Raw genomic sequence first — 26,078 nt, forward strand, 5'->3', positions numbered from 1 at the left:
CCTCACAACCTGCACTGAGGTAGAGCAGTGCTGTTATCCCCATTGGACAGAGAGAATAAGTGACTTGCTCAAATTCACACAGGAAGCCTATGTCAGAGCTGGGTATTGAACCTGGGTCTCAGATTAGCACCCTGACCACTGGACCTTCCTTTCTGTATTCCTCTTTCTATAGTGCTACACACGAAGTCTCTATAATCTTGATTTTAGAACCTTTAGCTGGGGTGCTATAGAACTTTTCTCATTAAGTCCCCAGCTGCCGGGTCAGGAATGATGATCATCCTGGAAATGTCCCACGAAGAGCCATCTCTCTGCCTGATTTAGAGCAGTCTAGAAAATAAACAGCAATGTTGCCACTTGAGAAAGTGGTTAAAATTCAGAATACGCAGAATTTTTTTTCTAGTTGCTGTGATCTCTGTCTCCGTCAAGCCCAGATTGTCTGGTAGGCGTGACCACCATGTCATGAAACTGGAGGTCCCTATTAGATTTGCCATGTTGATATGATCAGATCAGTTTCATCATCCTGCCTTTGATGTTGCTTGATGCCTGATGGTATGGAAGAAAAACCTCCAGAATGCATTTGGCCAATTGCGCATTTGCTGCATGTGGTACCAGGGGGGTGGAAATGGGGATTCTCTTGTGAGAATGACCGGCAATAGGGCATAAAATTACCTAATCACACAGCATTTCTAAAGCACCGTGAACACTGGTATCTAGGTCTTATCATAGTTTATAACTCTGCAAAAACCCTCAGTGATCTAAAATTATCCCGCCACTTAAAAATTTGACTCAACCGTGGCAGTGATTTGCATATGCTATTTGCTACTTAAAGTGAGGATTCCTTTTGGTCTAAATGTGCTGATATTTCAAGTGTAGTTCTGTCCTGAGAAGTGACAGTAAAAATTGGCCCCACAACTCCATATAAAATTTGCTCAGCTTAGAAGTAAGAAAAGAGTATCTCTGGTTGTTACCTCATGAACTATATAACAATATATATTCTGTCTTGGTTGTTCTTATAGAGCTCCTCACTGTAACTTCCAAGAATTGAAAAGGTAAATTAGATCTTTACCTCTACCTCAATGTAATGCGACCCGATATAACACAAATTCGGATATAACACGGTAAAGCAGTGCTCCAGGGGGGCGGGGCTGCGCACTCCAGTGGATCAAAGCAAGTTCGATATAACGCGTTTTCACCTATAACGTGGTAAGATTTTTTGGCTCCTGAAGACAGCGTTGTATCGAGGTAGAGGTGTACATGCTTGTTCTGGAAGCTGATTCCACAGTCTAGTCATCTTGATTGAGAATGTTTTATCTTTGTGCTGGCTTTTGCCAGCTGCATTATGCTACAGGCAGAATTGTCTTGGGTCATGGATGGAGAAGTGGTCTCAGACCTAGCTACATCCTGAGCCAAGACTGTTGGCATTAGAAGTGCACTGAGAATCAGTGGAGAATGCAGAGCACTTGGGTGATGTTCTCTTATTGTCTCATCTTGCTTATGTGATCTGCCTTGTTCTGCACGAGCTTCTGCTTTTACCCTTGGATCCAATGTATTGCAGTAATCTAGTCTGGAGATGACAAATGCATGGATGCTGTGTCCAGACCCTCATCCGGATTCTCCAGTCCCATCATCATTGGTTTGGTCTTTCCGGGATTGAGTGTGAGGCAGATGTTCTTTCTCCTGGGGCTTTTCTCTTGCGGCCTTTTTGCTCTCTTTCTGATCGCATTGACTGATGCTGTTGAAATACAGTTACAAAGCCTGGTGTCCTAAGGATATTGTTGGCAGCAGAGAGTGGGCTCACCTTCGCTTCGCAATCTCCAAGCCCCATTGTGTTTTCTGACCTGCACATTGGCATAAATACTCTGCAAGCCAAATCATGCCTTCAGTGAACATCTGCTCCTCAGCCCCATCATGTCTGAGCCTGTGCTGTCACTTACACTTTTTCGGTCTTATTGGCTCTAGAGCAATTGAGTGGTGAGAATGTGGTGCCATTGTTTGATTGTTAGTGTAGCACTACACTGTAAGTACAGGTGACCCGGTGTTTAGAGTGATTTGTTTTCATTCTTTATAATTGTCAATACATAAGTAAATTCCTCACAAACTCTCTTCTCTTTGCAGGCTAAATGACTTTAGATTTTGAGACTTCTCTCTCATAGAAGTCCTACCTAGACTTAGAACCATCTTCATTGCCCTTCCCTGGATCTTTTCAGTCTTTGCAAGATCTTTTTTAAGATGAGTTTTTTGGGGGCAGGGACTGTTTCCTGTGAGGCCCCTAGTACATTTGTGGGTGGTGTTATTAAATAATAAATTAGTGTTTCAATCCAGCATAGAGGTATCAGGTAGAATGAGAGGCTAGAAATAGCTGATTGAAACATGGAATTGTGTTGCATTTATTTATTTGGCTTTAGCTATCCGTGTATGTTGTTCAGCTGTCCATTAGTCCTCAAGCAGATCTGGCAGGAGCCAATATCTTTGTATGGTGGATGGCTCTTAAGGGACAGCTGGGAGATTAAATCTGTCTTTCACAGAGTATTCCAGTTCCTTTCTGGGGCTGTGTTCTGTTAGGGAACTACGATCTGTATACCACCTTCACACTCCAGGAGCAAGCGTGTGTTAAGCACAGCACTACCCTAGTGGCGTGTGGACTTCATACAGTAGTGAAATATGTTGAAGTGAGGGTAATTCAGCCCCAACCTTTCAGGACTAGAGATGTTCTGCAAAAAAAAAAAAATTATTTGTGCCGTTCCAGGGAAAGTAAATTCTACATGCACTTCAAATCTCCAGATGTGACGTGTCCCTGACTTGGCATTTAATATGTTGTCATCCACTATTGTTTTCTTTCCATGACAATGGGACAAGCCAGGGTTTGCATTGCAGGTTATAAAAATGGTTAGTATTTCCTCCTCCCTGTGATACAGCACAAAAGTCAACCTGTGTTCAGACAGCAGCTGACCTCTGCACCATTTCAGTTGGAGATGTCATAGTTCTTCCTACATCACTGAGTGACACTTCACTCCCTGCTCCCCAAGTGTGTCTCTCTTTTACCCAAGTCCTCTGTATTTCAGATGGGCAGTTTAATTGCTTCCTATAGATCTGAGATTCTTGTTTCAGATGGAGCAGCCCGTTCCTCACCACGGGTGTGAATGCCAACCCTGCAGAGAAACTGGGGCGCTGGTGGTGTTTCCAATGGCTTGACCAATAATAAACACCGTATCAGCTGTAGGTTTCAGAACTGCAGGAAGCACAGCTATCTGGCTTGGGGGCACACAGCGGATACATACAAATGCTTATCTGGTTCAGTAAAATATGAAGTTTTGCGCTGGTGGCTTGAGATGCATTGTCAGTGCCCCACTTCTCATGTGGAGAGGGAGAGACAGACTGTGGGAAACCACCTTTCTTTCAGTGGAGGGAATTGGGCAAAGCAGCCATCCCCCTGTTTCTCTAAGGTAGGGGATGCTGGGTATTTCACACACCTGGAAATGTCTGACAGGGAAAGCCACGACTGGATGGTAAGGAAAGCAGCATGTGTTATGTGGCTTTGGGGAAGAGTGAGGTTTTTTCCAATCTCAGGGGCAGGCAGCAACACAAGCAGGGGCATGGCTCTTTGTGGGGTCATTTGAGCCACCCTTCAGTACCACCACGCAGCACAGGGGGATGTGATGGTGGGGTAGACGGGATATTTTTCTGAACAGGATTGGAGTGATCTGTTGCAGTAGGATATGTGTTGATTGTAAGATGATAATCGGTTTATGTAACCGCATGAGACGTTGCAAGTTTATACCTTTTATTGTTAACTGTGTTGCAGCTAATATGTATGTCGTACTGAGTAATGTTGTAGTGTGTTCATGTTACAGAATGTTGGAGATGGATCCTTGAAAAGGAAATAGGATTTTATAATTGTTGGCTTTACTTTTGCATACATTTGTGCAAATCTAAAGTTGAGAGAGTGCTAGAAGTTGGTTGGGGGTATTTAATGAATGATGAAGGGTTATGTGGCAGTGAAGAATGGACTAGATCCTTTCACCATTCTTTTATTTTTTAAAGAAAATGCAATATGAATTTTTGGGCTTTAAGTGGACTCCATTGAAACACGCATCCAGCTGTAGTTCTTCTTTTAAGTTTTTATTTTATTTGGGACTTTCCTTGGTGGTGGTTGGTTTTTTGTTTTTTAACCTCGCTGTTAGTATAAATCATGTTGGTGTGTAAGGCCTATAGGAGGGGAGCTCTGCTTCAACGGAGCTTATGAGGTGCACCAAAGTGGGGCATCTTTCTTGCAGACCTTAGAAGTCCATCAGAGGCATGTGTGTTTCCCCTGGTTCAGGGATATGGATAATGGAGAAGGGGAGGATTTCATCTGTGTTGTAAGTTCTTTCTTTTAGAACGTTTAGAAAACACTAAGAATTTAAACAAATTAAAAATATATATATAAAAGGTCCTGCTTTCTCACCCTAATTCCCTGTACCTTCCCCAATCAGTGCCTCCCAGGCTATGTCCCTACGTCTGGTTCTATCCAGCACCTGTACCAGCACAGCCTGGACTCAGTAACCGGTCTGTTTACACCAATGTTTCCCAAACTTGGGACGCCGCTTGTTTAGGGAAAGCCCCTGGCGGGCTGGGCCGGTTTGTTTACCTGCTGCATCTGCAGGTTCGGCTGATCGCGGCTCCCAGTGGCCTCGGTTCGCTGCTCTAGGCCAACAGGGGCCGCTGGAAGCAGTGGCCAGCACATCCCTCAGCCTGCGCCGCTTCCCGCAGCCCCCGTTGACCTGGAGCAGCGAACCGCGGCCAGTGGGATCTGCGATCGTCCGAACCTGCAGACGCGGCAGGTAAGCAAACTGGTCTGTCCCGTCAGGGGCTTTTCCTAAACAAGCGGCGTCCCAAGTTTGGGAAACACTGGTTTACAGTATAAGTGGCCCAAAGAGACACTACTATCCCTTTATATTCTGGTTGGAACTAATTGAGTTCGCCCATGTGACTCAGTAGTAATAATTCTGAGGCTAATGTGAGACAACAGAAGAACTCTCTTTTTCCATACAGTTCTTAGCCTGCCCGCATGCGTGAGACAGAAGAAAAAGGTGCTGATTGCTTTGCTGGATACTAAAGATCCCATTGCCCCCCTTTTTTTTAAAGCATTGCTTTGGTGTCATTGGCCAAAATTTTCTACTCGCTGAATATGGTGTGTATGCTGTGTACCCCTCTGTTTGGTTGCTGCCATTTCCCCCCAGAGATGGCTGCATTTCAATGGTGCTGCAGTTAGCAGGGCTGTTTTGGGGACCAGTGATCATAGAATCATAGAAATGTTGGGTTGGAAGGGACCTTGAAAGGACGTCTAGTCCATCCCCGTGTGCAGGACCAAGTATACCTAGACCATCACTGACAAGTGTTTGTTTAAGCTGCTCTTAAAAACCTGTATGAAGAGGGATTCCACAGCCTCCCTTGGTAACCTATTCCAGTGCTATCCTTATAGTTAGGAAGCTTTTTCTAATATCGAGCCTAAATTTCTCTTGCTGCAAATTAAGCCCATTACTACTTGTCCTATATACCGTGGATGTGAAGAAGAATTGACCACCTTTCTCTTTATGACAGCCCGTAACAGATTTGAAAACTATTAACCGGTCCCTCTCCGTTGTCTTTTCTCAAGACTAAAGATGCCCAGATTTTTTAACCTTTCCTCTTAGGTTTTCTAAATCTTTTACAATTTTGGTTGCTCTCCTCTGGTCTCTCTCCCATTTGTTCACATTTTTCTTTAAGTGCGGTGCCCAAAACTGGACACAGTATTCCAACTGAGCCTCACCAGTGCCAAGTAGAGTGGAACAGTTGCTTCCCATGTCATACATGTGATATTCCTGTTAATACACCCCAGAATATTAGGTTTCTTTGCAACTGCATCACATTGTTGACTTGTATTCAATTTGTGATCCCCTGTGAAGTTTTGTCTACACTAAAGGGAAAAGTCGATCTAAGCTATGCAATTTGAGTTACATGAATAGTGTAACTCAAATCGACGTAGCTTAGATCTACTTGCTGTGGGGTCCACACTACGCGACGTCGCCGGGAGACACTCTCCCGTTGACTCTCCTTACTCTTCTCGATCAGGTGGAGTACATGAGTTGACAGGAGAGTGACCAGCGGTCGATTTAGCGGGTCTTCACTAGACCTGCTAAATCGACCGCTGATGCATTAATCACCGCAGCGTCGATTCTACGGCAAGTGTAGACAAGCCCTAACCCTCAGATCCTTTTCTGCAGTACTACTGCCTAGCCAGTTAGTCTCTGTTTGTAGTTGTGCATTTGATTTTTTCCTACCTAAATGTAGTACTGCACTTGTATTTGTTGAATTTCATCATGTTGATTTCAGATTTTCAATTCTCCAATTTATCAAGGTCATTTTGAATTCTAATCCTGTCCTCCAAAGCACTTGCGATCCTTCCCAACTTGGTGTCATCCACAAATTTTATAAGCATACCCTCCACACCATTATCCTAATCATTGATGAAAATATTGAATAGTACCAGACTTAGGACAGACCCCACACTAGATATGTCCCCCAGTTTGACAGCAAGCCATTGATAACTAGTCTTTGAGTATGGTTTTTCAAGCAGTTATGCACCCACTTTATATTAATACTAGGTTGGTTGGTTGGTTCTTGACACATCCATATTGGCTATTATCACCCTATAATGATATTTACACTGTTTGAACCTGCTTTTGGAAGCTTGCACTACTGACCCCATATGTTCTTACTTTTGTAACATCTGCACTACATTTTACTCAAGGAGATATTTTTTTGCAGGTTTGGCAGGTGATTACTCGCCAAGAAAATCCGTATTTCCAGTTATTGCAGGGCCTGAGCTGAGCAGGTTTATGGTTTGCTGTGCACTGCATTATGTAGCCAGAGAGTGAAAGAAAATTACTCTGTTTGGATGGCCATGGCAAATGTATGGCGGCTGAAATTGTTGAAAGTGGAAATATGCATTACCCCAGGCGTATGAACGAAGAATCACTAACTCCCTCTGATTCTTTCAGCATACCTCTTAATTTCAACTCCTTTGCCCTTTGTATCATTTTTGTTCCTTTTGCTCACCTCTGCTCCATCTGACATTCCAACAGATCTGGTGGCTGGACCCAGAGCTAACTTGTGGCAAAGCCAAGCCGTTTGTCTTCACCCAGGGCCATTCAGTGTGTAATCGGTCCTTCTTTCCCTGCTTTGACACACCGGCAGTGAAATGCACCTATTCAGCTACAGTCAAGGTAGGTAACTGCAGTGGAAATCTTGAGTAGGAACAACACAGTGCTCCAGTGACAGCTCATGAGAGAGAAGAAATGGTGATCTAGTAGCAGACATGAGACTTTAGGTCCTCCCTGAACAAAACCAGCATAGCCACTTTGAAGCAACTCCCAGGCCTTGCATTCCAATAGCCAAGGTCCTCTGGGACCATTCGTTCTGCAGTGCATATTATGAAAGAGAGAATTAGATTGGGTGGTAGCTTCCAGCAGTGGTTATTGAGGGGGTAACCCTCCCCATTGATGACTAGGCAGTGCACAGTTCTGAAAAAGCAGTACCAGGTAATGCGATCTCTTGGGTGGATGGAGCCACTTGGTATGTGAGCGCTCCTGGAACACCAATAGTCACATGTACATTCTGTAATGGGGTTAGTCATGGTCACTTCACAGACAGCTTATCCAGATTTAAAAAAAAAAAATAAAACCTGACCTTACTCTGCCTCTTTCTCTCTCTATAAAATGTTTTCCCATCCATTAAATTACATCCTTCCAGGAAAAGTAAGATCTGCGAGTCTGGTCCCTTGACCCCAATCATCTCAGCCCGTTGATCCAGCTTAAGTAGATGTGTGTTGGTGTTTCAGGCCCCCGCGGGTATCCAGGTGCTGATGAGTGCCACCCAAAGTACCTACTTGGAACAGGAGGGCGTATACCAGTTTTATATGGAATATCCAGTTCCTGCCTATCTCGTGGCTCTGGTGGCAGGGGACCTTATCTCTGCAGACATTGGCCCCAGGTGAGATTGGCAGCCAGCTGCTTCTACTTTATTCCTTGTGTCCATATAAAGCTGTGCTGGGGGGTTGGACGGTAGTGTGGGTAAGGGTTAATGCAGCATATTGTGCTACCAACTGGGATTGAGAGCTGTGACCCTTCAGAGAGCAGGAGGTCTACTTGGGTATAAGAAACTCCACAGAATTGGACTGCAGGAGCTGTACTTAGTGTGAGCTCTTCAGACTCTCTTTTTGTCCTGGGTTTATACAGCGCCTACACCAGGGGTCGGCAACCTTTCAGAAGTGGTGTGCCGCGTCTTCATTTATTCACTCTAATTTAAGGTTTTGCGTGCCAGTAATACATTTTAACATTTTTAGAAGGTCTCTTTCTATAAGTCTATAATATATAACTAAACTATTGTAGTATGTAAAATAAATAAGGTTTTTAAAATGTTTAAGAAGCTTCATTTAAAATTAAATTAAAATGCAGAGCCCCTTAGACCGGTGGCCAGGATCTAGGTAGTTTGAGTGCCACTGAAAATCAGCTCACGTGCTGACTTTGGCACGCGTACCATAGGTTGCCTACCCCTGGCCTACACAATGGGGTCCCGGTCCAAGCACTGTGATCTTATATTAACATATTGTTGTTATTTATTTGAATTAGGGCTGTCGATTAATCGCAGTTAACTCACGTGATTAACTCAAAAAAATTAATCCTGATTAAAAATTAATTGTAGTTTTAATCGCACTGTTAAGCAGTAGAATACCAATTGAAATGTATTAAATATTTTGGATGTTTTTCTACATTTTCAAATGTATTGATTTCAGTTACAACACAGAATATAAAGTGTACAGTGCTCACTTTATATTATTTTTTATTACAAATATTTGCACTCTAAAAATGATAAATGAAATAGTATTTTTCAGTTCACCTCCTACAAGTACTGTAGTGCAATCTCTTTATCGTGAAAGTGCAAGTTACAAATGTAGATTTTTGTTGTTGTTACATAACTGCACTCAAAAACAAAACAATGTAACATTTTAGAGCCTACAAGTCCACTCAGTCCTACTTCTTGTTCAGCCAATCCTGAAGATAAAGAAGTTTGTTCACATTTATGGGACATAACGCTACCCGCTTCTTATTTATAATGTCACCTGAAAGTGAGAACAGACATTCGCATGTCAACTTTTGTAGTTGGCATTGCAAGGTATTGACGTGCCAGATATGCTAAACATTTGTATGCACCTTCATGCTTTGGCTACTATTCCAGAGAACATGCTTCCGTGCAGATGACGCTCAAATGTAAAAAAAAAAAGTTAATTAAATTTATGACTGAATTCCTTGGGGGAGAATTGTATGTCTCCTGCTCTGTTTTACCCGCATTCTGCATATATTTCATGTTATAGCAATCTCGGATGATGACCCAGCACATGTTGTCTGTTTTAAGAACACTTTCACTGCAGATTTGGCAAAACACAAAGAAGGTACCAATGTGAGATTTCTAAAGATAGCTACAGCTCACGTCCCACGGTTTAAGAATCTGAAGTGCCTTGCAAAATCTGAGAGGGATGAGGTGTGGAGCATGCTTTCAGAAGCCTTAAAAGAGCAACACTCTGATGTGGAAACTACAGATTCTGAACCATCAAAAAAGAAACTCAATCTTCTGCTGGTGGCATCTGACTCAAATGATGAAAATGAACATGCTTTGGATTGTTATCGAGCAGAACCCATCATCAGCGTGAACAAATGTCCTCTGGAATGGTGGTTGATGCATAAAGGGACATATGAATCTTTAGGGCATTTGGCATGTAAATATCTTGTGACATGCCGTGTGAACGCCTGTTGTCACTTTCAGGTGACATTGTAAACAAGAAGCGGGCATTATCTCCTGCAAATGTTTGTCTTTGCGATTGGTTGAACAAGAAGTAGGACTGAGAGGACTTGTAGGCTCTAAAGTTTTACATTGTTTTATTTTTGAATGCAGGTTTTTTTAACATAATTCTACATTTGTAAATTCAACTTTCACGATGAAGAGATTGCACTACAGTACTTGCAATGGGGGAATTGAAAAATACTATTTTGGTTTTTACAGTACAAATATTTGTAATCAAAAGTAAATATAAAGTGAGCACTGTACACTTCATATTCTGTTATAATGGAAATCAATATATTTGAAAATGTAGAAAACATCCAAAAATATTTAAATAAATGGTATTCTATTATTGTTTAACAGCGCGATTAATCACGATTAAAAAAATTAATCGCTTGACGGCCCTAATTTATATGTTCATTACTTGCCCTCAACCAAGCTTCCGTGTTCCTTCCGATGGGCACATCTACTTGAGTCTTAATAAATTGTAAGATCTTTGGGGCAGCGACCATCTTTCCCTGTGTGTCCATACAGTGCTTGGCACAGAAGGGCCCTGATCCTGACCTGAGACCTCTCAATTCACTACTGGAATACAGATATGAAATAAAAGTGTGGTGGAAAGATGAGGTTTTATTCTTTCAGAGAGGGAATTAATTCTGTTTGAATTATTGGCTCCAATTTTCTGCTTTGTGACAGGAGCAGGGTGTGGGCAGAACCTTGTCTGCTGCCAACAGCCATCAGCAAGCTGTCTGGCATGGTGGAGCGTTGGCTGAGTGCTGCAGAGAGCCTCTATGGCCCTTACATATGGGGAAGGTGAGTTCAGTAGAATTCTTCTGGATACTCATGACAGGAATATATAAAGGAATATAGAAGATGGACATAGAGCTCCATCATAAGGGTCACTGTATCTGGCAGGCCTGATGAGCATCTCAGGAGTGTATAGTGTGGAGTTAATAACTGACTGCAGAATCTCGGTTCAGCAGTGGACCTGCTTTTGACGGAAGTCAATGCGGAGGATCAAACACACAAGCTTGTTTTTCAGTTTAATTTTCCAAAAGAAAATTACAAGAAAATCTATGCTATAAACACAGCATACATATAAAATAAAGTATTTAATAATACACGTTATCTAGTCAGCAGACTTATATACCGCTCAATACGTGCTCTATAAGTTCTGCACAATAAAATACTACAAAACATTAAAATAAGTGAAGCTCAGCGGGCTAGAATTGGCCTTCAGCAAAAGCTTAAAGGATGTGGCACAAGGGGAAAGTTCAGTGCCTTCCAGGAAGCTGCAGACAATCTGGGCTAACTAGTCTCTGTGTAGCCTTAACCAGTTTTAGATCATATGCTGACCTCTTAGTGTGTTTTTTTTTTTTTTTTTCTCCTTTTGTGAGTAGCAATCAATATTATTCTTTACACCATATTCCCCAGAAGACTTTGGAATTTTCAGCTGAGTTGAGAAATTTAATGTTTGCTAAGCCCCACTTGACTTCATGTGTCATCCTGCAGTATTTAAACCGTTTGTGTATTTTGCTACATTATCTTCCTCTGGATTTGTGTAGCTTGTGTAATAATTTGAAGGCAGATGATAAAAGTTCCTTCTGGATTCGCCGACACTCTTTTTTGTTAAAATGGAAAATGTCTTTACTTCAACTTTCACAGCTTTCCGCTTGGGAGGGGGAATGGTTCATGTTATGGTTAGATCATCAATCTCTGAAGTTCAGAATGTCGCAAAAAGGAAGGATATAGGGAAAGCAAACTTAATTGATTCAAAACAAGAACAGCAATCTCCCTCTTATTTTTGCTTTGGAGAATCCATTTGTCTCTCACCATTTGGTATTTGTACCCGTGATCATCGGGGTGGGCAGTGTTGAGGACTGGAGCTTTCTGGACACTGGATCTTGTGGAGTGGTGAAGTCCTTCAGACGTGCCATAGCACTTTGATGCAGCCTTCCTTCCTCTAGGGATTAAGCCCAAACTCTCTCCCCGTTTCCTTCATTCCAGCCCTTTCCTTTTACTTTTGTTTTACGTCCTTGGGACAAGGTGGGCTTGAGCCTCACCTAGCCAAGTGTAAGAGTCAATACTTCGCTTGGAGCCCAATCTTGCAAGGTGTGGAGAGCCTTCTGTGAGATGCTAAATGCGCTCATCTCCTATTGAAGTGGGAGTTGATGGCGCTTAGCACTTTGCAGGGGTGGGTCTGTAGAGAGGTTAGCCGGGGCTCGTCTCTCTCTGGGGCAGCGGGGACCCACACTGCCACACTAAGTTTGGGAAGAGGTCTAGCAGGGAATTAGTCTGGCCTCAGGAGTCTACCTACGCGGCCTTTGTGAGGGCAGAAACAACACAGTTAGTTATCAGCCCATCAGGGTGGGGCAATGGTGAATCAGGTGCTCAGGCTCTCAGGCAGGGGATGAGCAGTAACAGTATATAAACAGTGAGCCGAGGTCCTGGGTTAGGGCGGGGCACTGGTGAAGTGCTCAGGCCCTTATGCAGGAGATGAGCAGTAACAGTATATAAACCGCATCTGAAGAAGTGAGGTTCTTACCCACGAAAGCTTATGCTCCCAATACTTCTGTTAGTCTTAAAGGTGCCACAGGACCCTCTGTTGCTTTTTACAGTATATAAACAGTGAGCCCAGGCCCTGGGTCCGAAGGCCTGAGAGAGGGGGAGACAGCGACCCATGAGTTGGGTGGCAGGGGGGACGCAGGCCCTCCCACTCCACTGCGTCCCAGCCCATGGCCCTAGCAGCAGCAGAAGACCTGCTGCTGTGTCAGTGGGGATCCTGGCCGCAACACACTGACGTGGGCTCTGGCAGTGCTGCAGCCAGCCGAGGGTCAACTGCCCCCAGGCTACTTCCAGACTCCCCCTCTTCAGGTACCTGGGTCAGGATGGTATCCTCAGGGGGGTCCAACACCCTGGGTTCCTTGGGATAGCTGGCCTCGGGCAGGCTCGGCAAGTCCTCCGGGTAGCTGGCCTGGGGCAGGCCCGGCCACCCTTTGGGTCTGCTGCAGGTTGCTGGGGCTTCCCAACCGGGAGGTAGGCCACAGGCATCTGGTCTCCACGGCGGCTGCCCTCCCAGTGAGCTCTGGGGTTGGGCCTTTATACTTCCTGTGCCACGCCTGATCCTCTTGGGGGTGAGCTCAGAGCTCCCTGGCTCCGCCCACTCTGTGTCCAGAGGGGCTCGTCTCTCTCTGGGGTGGCGGGGACCCACACCGCCTCACTACAGGGTCCTACACCCCCTATAACTGATTGTTGGAGTTCAGTCTGACTTTGACTCGAAGCTTTGGTACTATCAGATGATAGTTTTTGAGGGAATTGCTTTTGTTCTTAGGGTAAGCTATGTACACAGGGCTTCTGTATTTCTTTGTTAATAATAAGCAGGAGGAAAGCTTTCCTACCCACCAAAGCTGATTGCAGTGCTCTCTGATCATGGGCCAGTGCTGATCACCTGGTGGGGGAGATCGGGGGGTTGCTGCAGTCTGACCTGGAGTGCATTGACTAGAGGGCTCAAGTAATGGGTTAGGAGGTGAAACGGAAAAAACACATTAACCCTCAAGTACGCTTTCCGTCAACAAAGCTTCTGTGTAATTTTGGATAAATTAGAGTAATTTGGCTCCTCTGGCTTCTCTTTCTCTGTCTCCTTCCGTTCCAGGTATGATATTGTTTTTCTTCCTCCATCCTTCCCCATCGTTGCTATGGAGAACCCATGCCTGACCTTCATAATCTCTTCCATTCTGGAGAGTGACGATTTCCTCATCATCGACGTCATTCATGAGATTGCCCACAGCTGGTTTGGCAATGCAGTCACCAACGCCACGTGGGAGGAGATGTGGCTGAGCGAGGGGCTGGCCACATATGCGCAGCGCCGGATCACCACCGAGACCTATGGTATAGATGTTGCGATTGTTTTTGTTTGACATGTGTGTCTGACGCTGTACTTCTCCCAGCTCATGGGGAGAGGGTTAAGGAATATTTGAGCTAAAGAGGAAGAAGGCACGCAAAGATTTGACTTTTAACCACTTGGCACTGAGAGTTGGGATTTCGAAGTCCTAATATAAAATATTAGTGTTGGGAGCTCCATAGTGTCATAAAACAACTAGAACCCTGCCATTAATGCTTCTGGTTCTTTTTCTTACTGTTTGTGAGCGTACCCCACAGGGGATTTGATGAGCGTAGCACCGTGAATACTGAATCTCTTTGGATTGATTTGCTTTGGGCTGATGTCACACTGGATACCATAAGACTGGTGTTCCTACATTGTGCTTCAGCCAAAGATCTCAAAGAGATTTACATGCAGTAGAAGGAATTGCTGTATTGGATCAGGGCAGCGGTCCCTCTGTTCAGTAACCTGTGCCTGACTATGGCTAGTGCCAGGTGATTCAGAGAAAAGTGTGAGAAAACTTGTCGTTACTTACGGGATAACCTGCCCATGTGAAGTTTCTTCCTAATTGTCCTCAGTCAGTGGCTGGCTAATGCCTTGAAATGTAAGAGTTTATATCCCGTAAGTTACCCTATCAAATCTGACTCAGGTTGGTCTCACTGTCCATATATATCGATGTATATTTTTAATCCTGCTAAGCCCTTGGCCTCAGTGCTACCTTGTGACGGTGAATTTCACAGGTCAATTATGTGTTGTGGGTTTAAAAAGAGTGTTTCATTTGATCATTTCTTAATTTGTCATCTTTCAATTAGGGATGTGAAATGTTAACTGGTTAACCGGTAAGCATTAGTCTTACCGGTTAATCCGCCTTAACTGTTAACCCCCAGGGCCGACCAGCCCCAGTGGCCCTGCGCTGACCGGCCTGCAGGCAGCAGCCGCACCAGCCGGCAGGATCGGCCCCAGCTGCTTAATTGGTTAACCGTTTAAACAAAATATTTTTAATCGTTTAAACGGTTCACTTTTTAAACGGTATTTACATCCCTATTTTTAATTTGACTGGCTTTCCCTTGCCCACCCTTTAGGAGAGAGGGTAAGCAGGAGTGCCCAATTTACCTTCTCTCTTCCGTTCATTATTCTGTGTACCAGTGTCATGTCCCCTCGTATGTTTCCTCTCTAAACTAAACAGTCCCTTTCTATTCAGTCTTTCCTAGCAGCCTTGCCATGCCCCTAATCACTTTTGCTGTCCCTTCCTGGATTTATGTATCCTGATTTTTTGAGGTAGGGCTACCAGAAGAGAGCTCTAGGAGAAGGGATGCCATCAGTTTACAAAAAGGCATTCATTATAATATTTGTCAGTATCTTTTGGATTCCATTGTAACCTTTTGTTCCCTTGTTTGACTGCCATTGTGCATTGAACAGACCCCACAGTAATGCTCAGGTCTCTTTCCTGAGTGGTCACAGTTCCATTGGTGAAAGATCATATGTATTACTAGTTCAAATTATTCTTTTCCAATACCTGTTATTCTTCCCATCTCTATCTCTGTGGGGTAGAGGAAGATCCTTGCTGGTTTCAGTCTCTTCTCCTCTCCTTCCTTTAGAACTAGCTGTTGCAAAAAGCAGTTGTTTAGGGTGTTGAAAAACTGCTCCCCTATATGTTGTCTTGATGTGACAATTGATCATTTTATATGTGATTCATATATAAAGTCACCTGTTAATGCTGTTTCATTAGACTTAGTTGCCTCTTTGAGCTCCCTCCTCACTGTTTACCTAATATCCTTTTCCTGACCAGGAGGCCAGGAGTATAAACCTATTGGTAGTCTTGTGATTTAGTATTTGTATCCATATTCTAGTGCAGTGGTTTTCAAACTTTTTTTCTGGCAACCCAGTTGAAGAAAACTGTTGATGCCCACGACCCAACGGAGCTGGGGTTGAGGGGTTTGGGGTGTGGGAGACGCTCAGGGCTGGGGCAGAGGGTTGGGGTGCAGGAGTGAGGGCTGTGAGGTGGGGCTGGGAATGAGGGGCTCAGGGCGTGGGAGGGGGCTCAGGGTGTGGGAGGGGGCTCAGGGCTGGGGCAAGGGGTTGGGGTGCAGGAGGGGGTCAGGGCTCTGGGCTGGGGGTGCAGGCTCTGGGGTGGGGTTGGGGATGAGGAGTTTGGAGTGCAGGAGGGGGGTCCGGGTTTGAGGGGGGGCTCAGGGCTGGGGCAGAGGGTTGGGGTGCAGGGGAGAGGGCTGTGAGGTGGGGCTGGGAATGAGGGGCTCAGGGCGTGGGAGGGGGCTCAGGGCTGGGGCAGGGGATTGGGACGTGGGTTTGGGGCACAGGCTTACCTCCGGCAGCTCCTTGTCAGCAGCGCAGCGAGGGTGCTAAGGCAGGCTTCCTGCCTGTCCTGGCACCGCGGACCGCGCTGCACCCCAGAAGTGGCCAGTAGCAGGTCTGGCTCCTAGGTGGAGGTGCACAAGTGGATCCGCGCGGCTCTCGCCCACAGGTACACCCCACCCCCAGCTCCCAATGGGAGCGTGGAGCCGGTGCTAGGGACGGGGGCAGCGCACGGAGCCCTGTGGTCTCCCCCCCCGGCCCCCAGGAGCCGGAACTGCTGCTGGCCGCTTCCGGGACGCAGTGCAGTGTCGGAAAAGGTAGGTACTAGCCTGCCTTAGCCAGGCAGCACTGCCGACGGGACTTTTAATGGCCGGTCGGCCATGCCGACCAGAGCTGCCGTGACCCAGTGCGAGTACTGGGTTGTGACCCACAGTTTGAAAACCACTGTTCTAGTGTATGGTCCTCTTCACTCAAAAACTGAACCTCATTAGATTATGTGGAATCTTTTAGGTATAGTACAATGTCACCTGACTTCTGATATCTTATTCATCCTCTCTGTATGATTTATAGTCCAGTATTACTTTATTCTCTGACTTCGTCATTTCACCATGGTCTCCTGTCCAGATCTCTTCCACCACAGGCATTCTAGTTCACTTAACTTGATCTTCTAGCTTCTCTCATTGCTAGACTCTTACAGATCTGATTTTATTGCTGTACAGCTCTTTATTAAACTCCTTTGTCTGACACCCTGTTACTTTTCCAGACAGTACCTCTCATCTTAGCCCTCTTCCAGTGTAAATTATTCTTTCCAATACATGTTACCCTTCCCATCTCTATCTCTCTGGGGTAGAGGAAGATCCTTGCTGGGTTCAGTCTCATTCCTCTCGCCTTTAGAACTAGCAGTTGCAGTAATTTATGTACTGTCTTTTTACTAGATTGATACCTTTGTATTACTGACATCCCTAGGTCTTTGCCCAATCTGAGTGTTCCTCTGCACCAATTGGGTCTTTCCCTGCTCCTAGTTGAAAAAATGGCCCCAAATCTTGTAAATTTTCTGTGCTAGCAGTTGGTTCCACTTTGGTTAATGTGGAGCCCCCTCATCCTTCCAGTATTGGTTCTTCCTTCCCCCCAGAGTTCCCTAGGACCTGATACATTTAATTCCTGCCTCCCTTCTTTACATAGCCCTTTCCAGACACTGAAAGGCTCTGATGTAGCTGACCCTGCAAGTGGAATTGGAAACCTTTCAGAGAAAGATCCTGTAGAGGGCCTGGACTTAAGTCATGTTCTTACTCAAAAGTTAGCTGTTAGGCCCTCTCTCCAACACCGCCCTATGTCTGTGAAGGTGTAGGTGAGATCACGTCAGTCACCAAAAAATTGCAGCCAGCTGTAGGGTGAAAGCAGCAGTGCCTTAACAGCACAGAGCAATTCTGCACAGAAATTAGGGACAGGAAATGTAGAATAATTTTACCTAATTTCAGCTACAGGAGAGAGAGAAGGAGATACAACTTGAATCAGAATTTGGCTACAGGTAAAGCCCTTACTGCTTCAAAAAGAGCTATAGAACCTTTAATAGCCACACTTTGTCAGAACGTGTCTCTATATCTCCTCCGTGAGATGGCATATCCTTCAGCAGTGTCCCAAACAGGCTGTGAGGTACTGATGAAATACTGCACGGTAAGAAAAGTGCCCACTACTCTACTCCCAATATCGCTTCCTGTATCACCTGGGTGTTCCTTGGAAGTTTCCCATTCAAAGATTGCCCAGGTACCACTCTGCTTAGCTTGTAAAATCTAATCAGAGAAGAGCCTGCAGTGGGAAATCTATTGTTGTTTTTGTGTTGATTAATTCCACGAGTTCCTTTTTGTTTCAGACTGATATGTAGCCAGAATTCGGAAATACAATGTTTCAAGTTCAGACTTTCATTGCAAATATTTTTCACTAATTGCAAGGGATTTCTATGGTTGGTTTCTCTGTAAAGTACTTTCATTTGATTTTCTCCTGTTGTGACATTTGTCTTTCACTTTCCAGTAACCTGTATCTTTTACACGTGCCAGTGAGGCAGTTGTCTGCCTGGAACTGGATAGTGTGTATAATCTCTCTCTCTCGTGGGGCAGGTGCTGCCTTCACATGCCTGGAGACTGCATTCCGTCTTGATGCCCTCCACAGACAGATGAAGCTCCTTGGAGAGGACAACCCTGTTAGCAAGCTTCAGGTTAAGCTGGAGCCAGGTACGGCTGATCCTGGAACTGCTGGGAGTTGCTGTTGCGAGAAACAGCCCATATATTTAAATGCCTAAATATGTACTCAGTAGTCTAAGTGTAGACACCCAGTTTTTTTAAATCTTGGCCTATATTTTCAGTCAGTTTAATTTGAAGATCAATTTAAATAAATGAAGGAACTTGCCTTTGGTGAGCAGCTGGTCCCCTGGCATTTTTCATTCTAGCCCGGTCTTAAAAATAAATAAAAAATATATATATATTTTTTGGAAAAGGTTATTTTTTTTAACCTTTGCTAAACTCAGATGTTTGAATGGATTTCTCCTCTCTCCCCCCCAGTTTCTTAAATAAGCATCATTTGGCAAAGACAAAACATCTTTCTGCCCTGAAAATTTTTGCCCTGAAAGCTGAATACTTTTGAAAATTTGAACATGTCAGAATGAGTGGTTATAAAGAAAACAATTTGTTTTGCAACCTAGGTGAAAGTCTGCTCTATTAGATGCCCCGGTGTGCACATATATCATAATTATATATTTGTATATACTCGTGTGCACACACAGGGATAGATGCACACATTAAAACGCATGGTTTGCTTTCCTGTTGATACAGCTCTGCAGTATTAGAGGCTGATCTGTTGTTACTCCCTCAACTAAATTTATTTCTACTCCTGGATGTGGGTTTTTTTCCTGGTGCTGGTTTTCTGTCTTTGTACTTGGTTTATATATGTTTTTGACTGTGTAAAAGGACACAGAGCACGAAGTAGTCTTACAGTCTAGGTGTCACATAGAGCAAAATAAAATGCATATAAGAATTTAGTACAGGTTGAAAAATACTGAAGGTGCCAAGTGTTGGCATCTCAAGAGTCACTGACAAGGACTTTGTGTATGCTGAGAGGTTCCGAAGGTTTGCATTGAAGAATATGGAACTGAGAAAAAGATCCCTCTCCAAAGAGAGGCCTTAGAGACTGGTCTGGAATTTGAAATGGCTCAAATCATAGGGATTTTATGCTTAGTTTAGAGAATATCCCAGGCTATACAGTGCCCTACAATGCTGTTGTTTATCTTTTCCTTTCAGGGGTGAATCCGAGTAATCTGATGAACCTGTTCACCTACGAGAAAGGCTACTGCTTTGTTTACTACCTGTCCCAGCTTTGCGGAGACCCCAAACACTTCGACTCCTTCCTCAGAGTTAGTGTGAATACATACCTCGTCCTGTGCACATTTCCACCTGTGTCTCTAACTGCGGTTGTGTCCGGTTTTGTCACTGCAGCTAAGGCCATGTCTGTACTAGCGAACTTACAGTGGCGGAGCTGTACCGATGCAGCCGCGCCGCTGTAAAATCGCTCGTGTAGCCGTTCTACATTGACGGGAGAGAGCTCTGTCGACCTAGTAAAACTACCTTCTCACTACCACTTACGTGCAGTGCACACTACCATTTATGGTGTCAACGCTTATGTCAGGGACGTGTTTTTTTCATATCCCTGGGCGACGTACGTTTTGCCAACATAAGTGGTAGTGTAGACATGGCCTAAGTGAGGAGAGACTGGGAGGCAATTAGGTCTGAGACAGCAGAAGAATGATACCGCCATCACTCCAATTCTGAGAGACACCACAAGAGAGAAGTATCTCCTGGGTTATCTCCTAACTGAACGTGGACAGGCTCCCGTCCATCTCCAGCTGCAAGCTGAAAGGGTGTCATGAGATTGCCAATGACTAAATTAATAGTGCTCTGACAATCAGTGTATCTTTGTAACTCATTTGGGGCTTCGGTGGAAAACACTGCATAGAATAGTTCAGTTATCACTGGGATGACCTTCAGTTTACTAATGAGAGTCCCTAGTTTGTTGTGGCTTTTGCATGCGTGACTAGCAAACTCAACGATCAGGACTCCCTGGATAGAGCACTTTTTATTATAGGTGGGGAAGCCTTGGTATCCAGCGGCACTATGGCAAATGCTGTATACATTGAGGTCTCTGCTGAATTGTGTTTAAAAACTGACGACCAAGCTCATTTGCTCTTCTCTTGACTTTTCTCTCCTTGGCTTTCACATTGCTGTCACCTCACTATGCTCTCTTTGTCTTAATATCTTCTGGCTCATCTTCTTTCTCTCCTTAATACATCAAGTATGTACAGAGACGTCTGTACGTCTCCTGTAATCCGTACCCGGTTGGTGAATAGCTTGGTGGTCAGTTGTGTTCTAATTTTCACAAGTGTGAATGTGCTGAAACCTTCCCCTCCTGCCATTGATACTTCAGTGTGGCAGAGCTCTTGCTTAGGGCAGTTTGTACTGAACTGGGAACCTTTCTGTGACTGCACCATTTTTCTGCATACAATGGTGCTTCCCTTACCTAGCTTCTTATACAGATCTCCCCTCCTCTTCACCTTCCTTTTATACCAGAACCCCTTTCCAATAGCTGTTCTCACTCTCCCATCTCTGTATTTTCACATCAGGCTCCATGATTCTCCCACCAACTCTCACTGTCTTCCTAACCATACTTCACTCTTTCACTCTGTTTCAGGCATACATTGAGAAATACAAGTTCACCAGCGTTGTAGCCCAAGATCTTTTGGATTCCTTCCTGAATTTTTTTCCAGAACTGAAAGAGCAAAGTGTTGACAACAAAGCAGGTGGGAAAGAGAGTTTCTTTCTTTAAGCAAAGACAGTTTGAAAGGAACATCCTAGGCTGGGATTAGAGGGTGTATAGGGAAATGCTGGATCTGAAGAAAATGAAACTTCCTTACTGATTCATCTTTGGCATTCAAACCGTTATAAACGTGATTCATGCCGTTATCACTCTGCCTGTAATGTCAGTCATCGAAGCTAGAGAAAGAGGCTAGAAAAGAAACGTTTTCTATAATTAAAATAGTGGAATTTAGTTACACATTTCTCTCACTATGTAGCTGCAGCCTGTATACTTCCCTGAAGTTCATGTATAAATGCTTTTCTGTATCCTGCCATTGATTCTACAAATGGGTTTGCAGGGCTCTGTGCATTAAAGGAGGTTATTTTGGTCTTTCTTTTGATAGTGGGAATAAATCTGAAATCATTTACATTCCCCCTAGTGGGGCAGTCACCCGTCCCCCTTTCTACAGAGCTGGAGCTCTCTCCCAATTCCTACCTGCGTTTTAGTCTCTACTTGAGTCTCTGTCAGAACTGAGGTCTTAAAATTGCCGAGAATTTGACGTGCATGAAGGGGAGTCTGAGAGAAAGTTGGATCCAAGATGCCTCATCTTCCTTTCTGTCTATCTCAACATTATCATCTTGGGTATTTTGAGTCACCATCAGCACAGTGACTAAGCACTAGATAGCATCAGGGTTAGTATTAGACAGAGATGTGTTATGGTTGGAAGGGAGGCAGCAACAGCCTAACCCGATAAATGCTATATAGTGCAGAGAAAATAGCTAAGAATGGTAGGGTCACTATTAGGATTTTGCTCCCTGCTGTATTGCTACCATTAGAAGTTGATCCAATTGCTCTTGTTAGAACTTTTTTTAACTACGCTAGAAGCAGTCCTGGGCCTTGAGACAGTCAAGTCAGCTGCAGAGACTCCTGCTTGACCCTTTCGGTGCTCCTCGTTCCAGGACTGGAGTTTGAACGTTGGCTCAATGCTACAGGACCTCCATTAGCTGAGCCAGACTTATCTCAGGGATCCAGTCTGATCAGACCAGTGGAGACACTCTTCAAACTCTGGACCACTGAGCCTCTTGATGCCGTTGCTGCTGCTAGCAGTGTTGACATCACTAAATGGAGACCGTTCCAAACTGTGCTTTTTTTGGACAGATTGCTGGATGGGTCACCGTTGCCTCCTGGTGAGTACTGGAGCAAAGCAGTAGGCAAGTGTTCCTGGTACAAACAGTGAGGGAAATAATGTTATTGCTAACTTTGCTCTCTTAACACACAGCCCCTCACCCTAGGTTAACGTTTTTCATCCATTTTTGTCTAATTTCTTTTAAACTTGCCAAAATACTTCCTAGTAACAAACTCTCTCTCTCTTTGTGTATGTGTTCTCTTCAGAGGTGATAAAAAAGCTTTCAGAATGTTACTCCTCTCAGCTGGACACCATGAATGCAGAGATCCGTATCCGCTGGTTGCAGATCGTAGTCCGAAATGACTATTACCCAGATTTTTACAAAGTCCGACACTTCTTGGAATACCAGGTACTAACTGCTGGATTAAACAGCACTGCACCTCTCAGTGCATGAGACATGTGCATGAGACATGCGACGTGAAAGAACCTTGGAACTTCTGCTTCCTGGCCAAGTATAGATCAGGTGTGTTGCGAAGGGGCTGAGCTTGGTTCACCTGCTAGTGGGTGGGGATGGCGGCAAGTGAGAGAACACAACGTTGTCCTGACCATATTTCTGTTTGGTGCCTTCCTTCTGTGATGAAGGATTGGCTAGGACATAATTTGACTTGCCTGTGCATAGTCTGTACTATTCTAGTCTGGCTCCCCACCCCCAACCTAGCTCTGCCCACCTCAGTCTTGTCCTGCTTTTCCAGGTCTGGGCTCTGTAGAGCAGAGACTGCAACCCATATCTGTGTGATAGTTTTGTTGTCCAGTGGATAAATATCCATGGACTAGGTTGAGGCCTATCAGACGCCATTCATTAGTTGCTTGATTGAGCAGAAGTGAAAAGCTGTTGCGTTTCATCACTGTGTCTTTTCCCCTTGGCCTGCTGGTTGAGCTATTTGTTGTGCATGAGTAGTGGAATTAACTATTCTTAGACATTCAAAGAAAAGCCTGTTGTCTTACTGATACCGGTCTGGCTTCAGGTTCACCCGATTTAAAGTAATTTCATAAAAGTCTAACCAAAGAGAGAGTTTGAAGAAATATAGTAACTGCCTATGATCTTAGGTCATGGAGAACTGTCTGGTGTATTCGTTGCATAGCTGAGTCTCTTAACCTTTATAGGTATTATGTGTTATCCAGTTTTATTTTTATTGTAGATGTCTCGAATGTACACAATTCCACTGTATGAGGACATCTGTACTGGCACCCTGAAGTCCTTTGCCTTAGAAGTTTTCTACCAGACCCAGAACCAGCTGCATCCCAACTTGCGGAAAACCATTCAGCAGATTTTGACACAGGGCTTGAATCCTCTTCCCACCACAGACACTACAACAGTTGCCACAGACACACCAACTATGGTGCTTGAGGACAAACCCTCAGAAGCCGCTAACAGTGCCATTTCTCTCAGGGATGTTAACGTGTCTGCTTAGATCACCATCTCATGCCAGGCACGACGCTTCAAGAGCGGGACAGGAACAGAGGAGAAATACAATGCCTCTTTTTCCTCAGCCCTACAGCTGCAGTCTTTTGTAACTGGATTTTTTTTTAAAGTCCCCGGACACAAAGCAAATGTGCCTTCAAGTGCCCAACCCAGTGACATGGCCAGGTTTCAGGGATCTTTTTCAGATGCGAGCAGGAACTACTGTGGGATGGATATTTTGATTCATTGCGTCATGGACAGGGACTTCATGGAGTTGTTTCCCCTCTGCAAGTGGATAGTTCTCTTCTTCGGGGTTCTTATGGATGGGTTTGTTGGTGTTGAGTAATCGGAGGTGACACACAGTACATGCTCTGTGTGTGTGTGTTGCCAGGAGGGTCAAGAAGCAGGATAATGGGGATTTGGGCCAGAGCTCTGTAAAGAATAGACTTTTAAGAATTTGAAGTGGTGGCGAACATGTTTTCTGCTTGTGCTCCTTTCTGTGACAGAAATGTGGGATTTGGAAGGTGGAGAACTAATGCTTATATAATTGAGAATCTAGTTTAAAACAGCAGATGGATAAATATGGAGAGCATAGAAACCTCATGGAGGATTTAAAATCTTCCCCATTAACTCAACCCTACCCTCTATGTTCCCTTTGCACTGGTTGGGAATGACGAGCAAACAGATTGCAATTTTCAAAGGGGCCTAATGGAGTTCAGTGCCCAGATGCCATTGAATTTCAATGGAAGTTGGAAACCTAAATCCCTTAAACTCCTTTGACAAGCTCAGCTTCATCCCTCACTAGTTTCCTGGCATGTAGAGCATCTGCATCCTTCAAATGGCCTGTGTGTTCTTCCTACTTACTTTCCTTTGGGAATAATAAATGGGACCTTTATTTAATTTTAAAAAACCACCTGCGTGCACTGGACCTGCAAGACAACCATGGAGATGGTGACCATGCTAAAACTCTATTTTCTATTTTTGTCCCCTCCCTTGGTCTGAATAATAGTCTGTTAGAGGGATGAGGGAAGCAACCTTTCTCTGGATGCAAAACGCTGGAGCCTAAACCCCAGTTTACTCAAGTCTGCTCCGTGACTCCTAAAGGCAGTGCAGTGCCCAGGCAGCTACCCAGAGTGGTTCCCCAGGATCGCTGGCCAGGCACACCTGACTAGAGAGAGAATCTCCACTGTCCGTTCCCCGTGGGCAAAGCATTGTTGTGGTTGCTCATCAGAAATAAACACATGGGGAATCCTTTGTGAATCACTAGTGCAGCCCCAATAAATGACACAACACAGGCAATACAGTGCAGATTCTAAAGAACCTTTTCTGTACTGAAGCGTGAGCAGTCTCTAAGTGCCTCTCCGTGGGCGTCCTGCAGCTCTCTTGGAACTGATGTAGCATTGTAGCAAGTACACTAGCTTGAGTAAACGGTGAACGCTTCAGAGTCGTCTCAGCTAAAGGAGAACTGAGCTGGAAGCGGCCTTTTTCGGAAGAAAGGGTGTTTTTAAAATAAGCCTGTCTGTGTTTTCTGAGAGGGGCTGTTACTAAGTGCCTGTTAGACATGCCTGCTCTAGTGACCTCCCCATTTAAAAAGTGATTTCCATGTAACATCATTTGTTCTGACGGACGTTTTAGCGTTGCTGTGAAGATGTACATAGCATTGGCAAGGAAGGGAACTTGGAGATATTACACCAAATGAAATCAGTTTACACCCATGTACTGATGGGGATTTAGGTGCTGTTATTGATCTATTTTTCTGGCCTTAAATGAAGTTGGATTTCACATTCGCCTTAGCCTGGGCCAAACTGGGATAAAGCAATAATGAACTCAGGCCTGCAGAGTACTACAGTCGTTTCCAAAATGTACTGTCAGCATTTGGGAGCTTGACATCTCCAAGCTGTGCTCTTTGCTCTTTTAACGGGATTAACCTTTTTTGTTCAGTGGGGTTTTCCGTACAATTCTCTTTCCTTTTGTTCATTGTTACCTTGTTACGCTGATTTATGCAAATTGACCTTTCCACTTCCTTTATTGCCATTGTTGGCACTGAGTATCCTGGACACCACTGCCGGCAGTGACAGCCTGGCTAAAACCAGTGACCACTAGCCTCACTTGCAGCACCAGGCCTTGGTTTTACAGCATTTTATTTTGCGGGAGAATGTATATGACCCTGGTGGAAATTTTTTAATTTACATTGATGCCTTATGATTAAATATCAAATTAAACTAAGCTTTGTGACGTGTCTAACCTTTCTGCCTTACTGTGTCCCTGCCAGATATCGACGAGCTTTGTACTGTTAACTTGAGAAGAAACAAGACAAAGGATTATGGTTGGAAAGAGGAGTGGGGAGTAGGGTGTGTGAGAGAAAGGCACACAATTGTGTAGGAAGTGCAGACGTAACCTGTGGGAAATAGACTAAACAAGAATTTTTCAAACCTTAATGTAGGGTGACTATTTTTGTCCTTTGCGCCCATCCGAATGCTGTGCAATTTTTAATGAAAATTGGTGGCATATTATAAACAGATGGAAGAGCAGGCAGGGTGTGTTGTCTTTGTTTTGTTATTTGCTGAAAAGATGTACCGCACACCTGAATTTTAGAAGCTACA

The 26,078-nt window shown here is 44.5% G+C and overlaps 1 protein-coding gene across 1 annotated transcript in view; it reads left to right on the forward strand.

The window, feature by feature from the left end:
• Nucleotides 1-25,701, forward strand: part of RNPEPL1 (arginyl aminopeptidase like 1) — a 28,860-nt gene extending 3,159 nt beyond the window's left edge. The window contains exons 2-11 of the mRNA XM_054039693.1: nt 7,104-7,244; nt 7,859-8,010; nt 10,552-10,668; nt 13,508-13,743; nt 18,163-18,276; nt 19,339-19,451; nt 20,783-20,891; nt 21,847-22,074; nt 22,280-22,422; nt 23,213-25,701. Of these exons, the coding sequence (XP_053895668.1) occupies nt 7,104-7,244; nt 7,859-8,010; nt 10,552-10,668; nt 13,508-13,743; nt 18,163-18,276; nt 19,339-19,451; nt 20,783-20,891; nt 21,847-22,074; nt 22,280-22,422; nt 23,213-23,485 (1,626 nt within the window). The 3' untranslated portion in view covers nt 23,486-25,701. The remainder of the gene's footprint in view (nt 1-7,103; nt 7,245-7,858; nt 8,011-10,551; nt 10,669-13,507; nt 13,744-18,162; nt 18,277-19,338; nt 19,452-20,782; nt 20,892-21,846; nt 22,075-22,279; nt 22,423-23,212) is intronic.
• The last annotated feature ends 377 nt before the right edge of the window (nt 25,702-26,078 follow it).

The sequence above is a fragment of the Malaclemys terrapin genome, chromosome 9 (assembly GCF_027887155.1).
Source record: "Malaclemys terrapin pileata isolate rMalTer1 chromosome 9, rMalTer1.hap1, whole genome shotgun sequence".
Lineage (NCBI taxonomy): Eukaryota > Metazoa > Chordata > Testudines > Emydidae > Malaclemys > Malaclemys terrapin.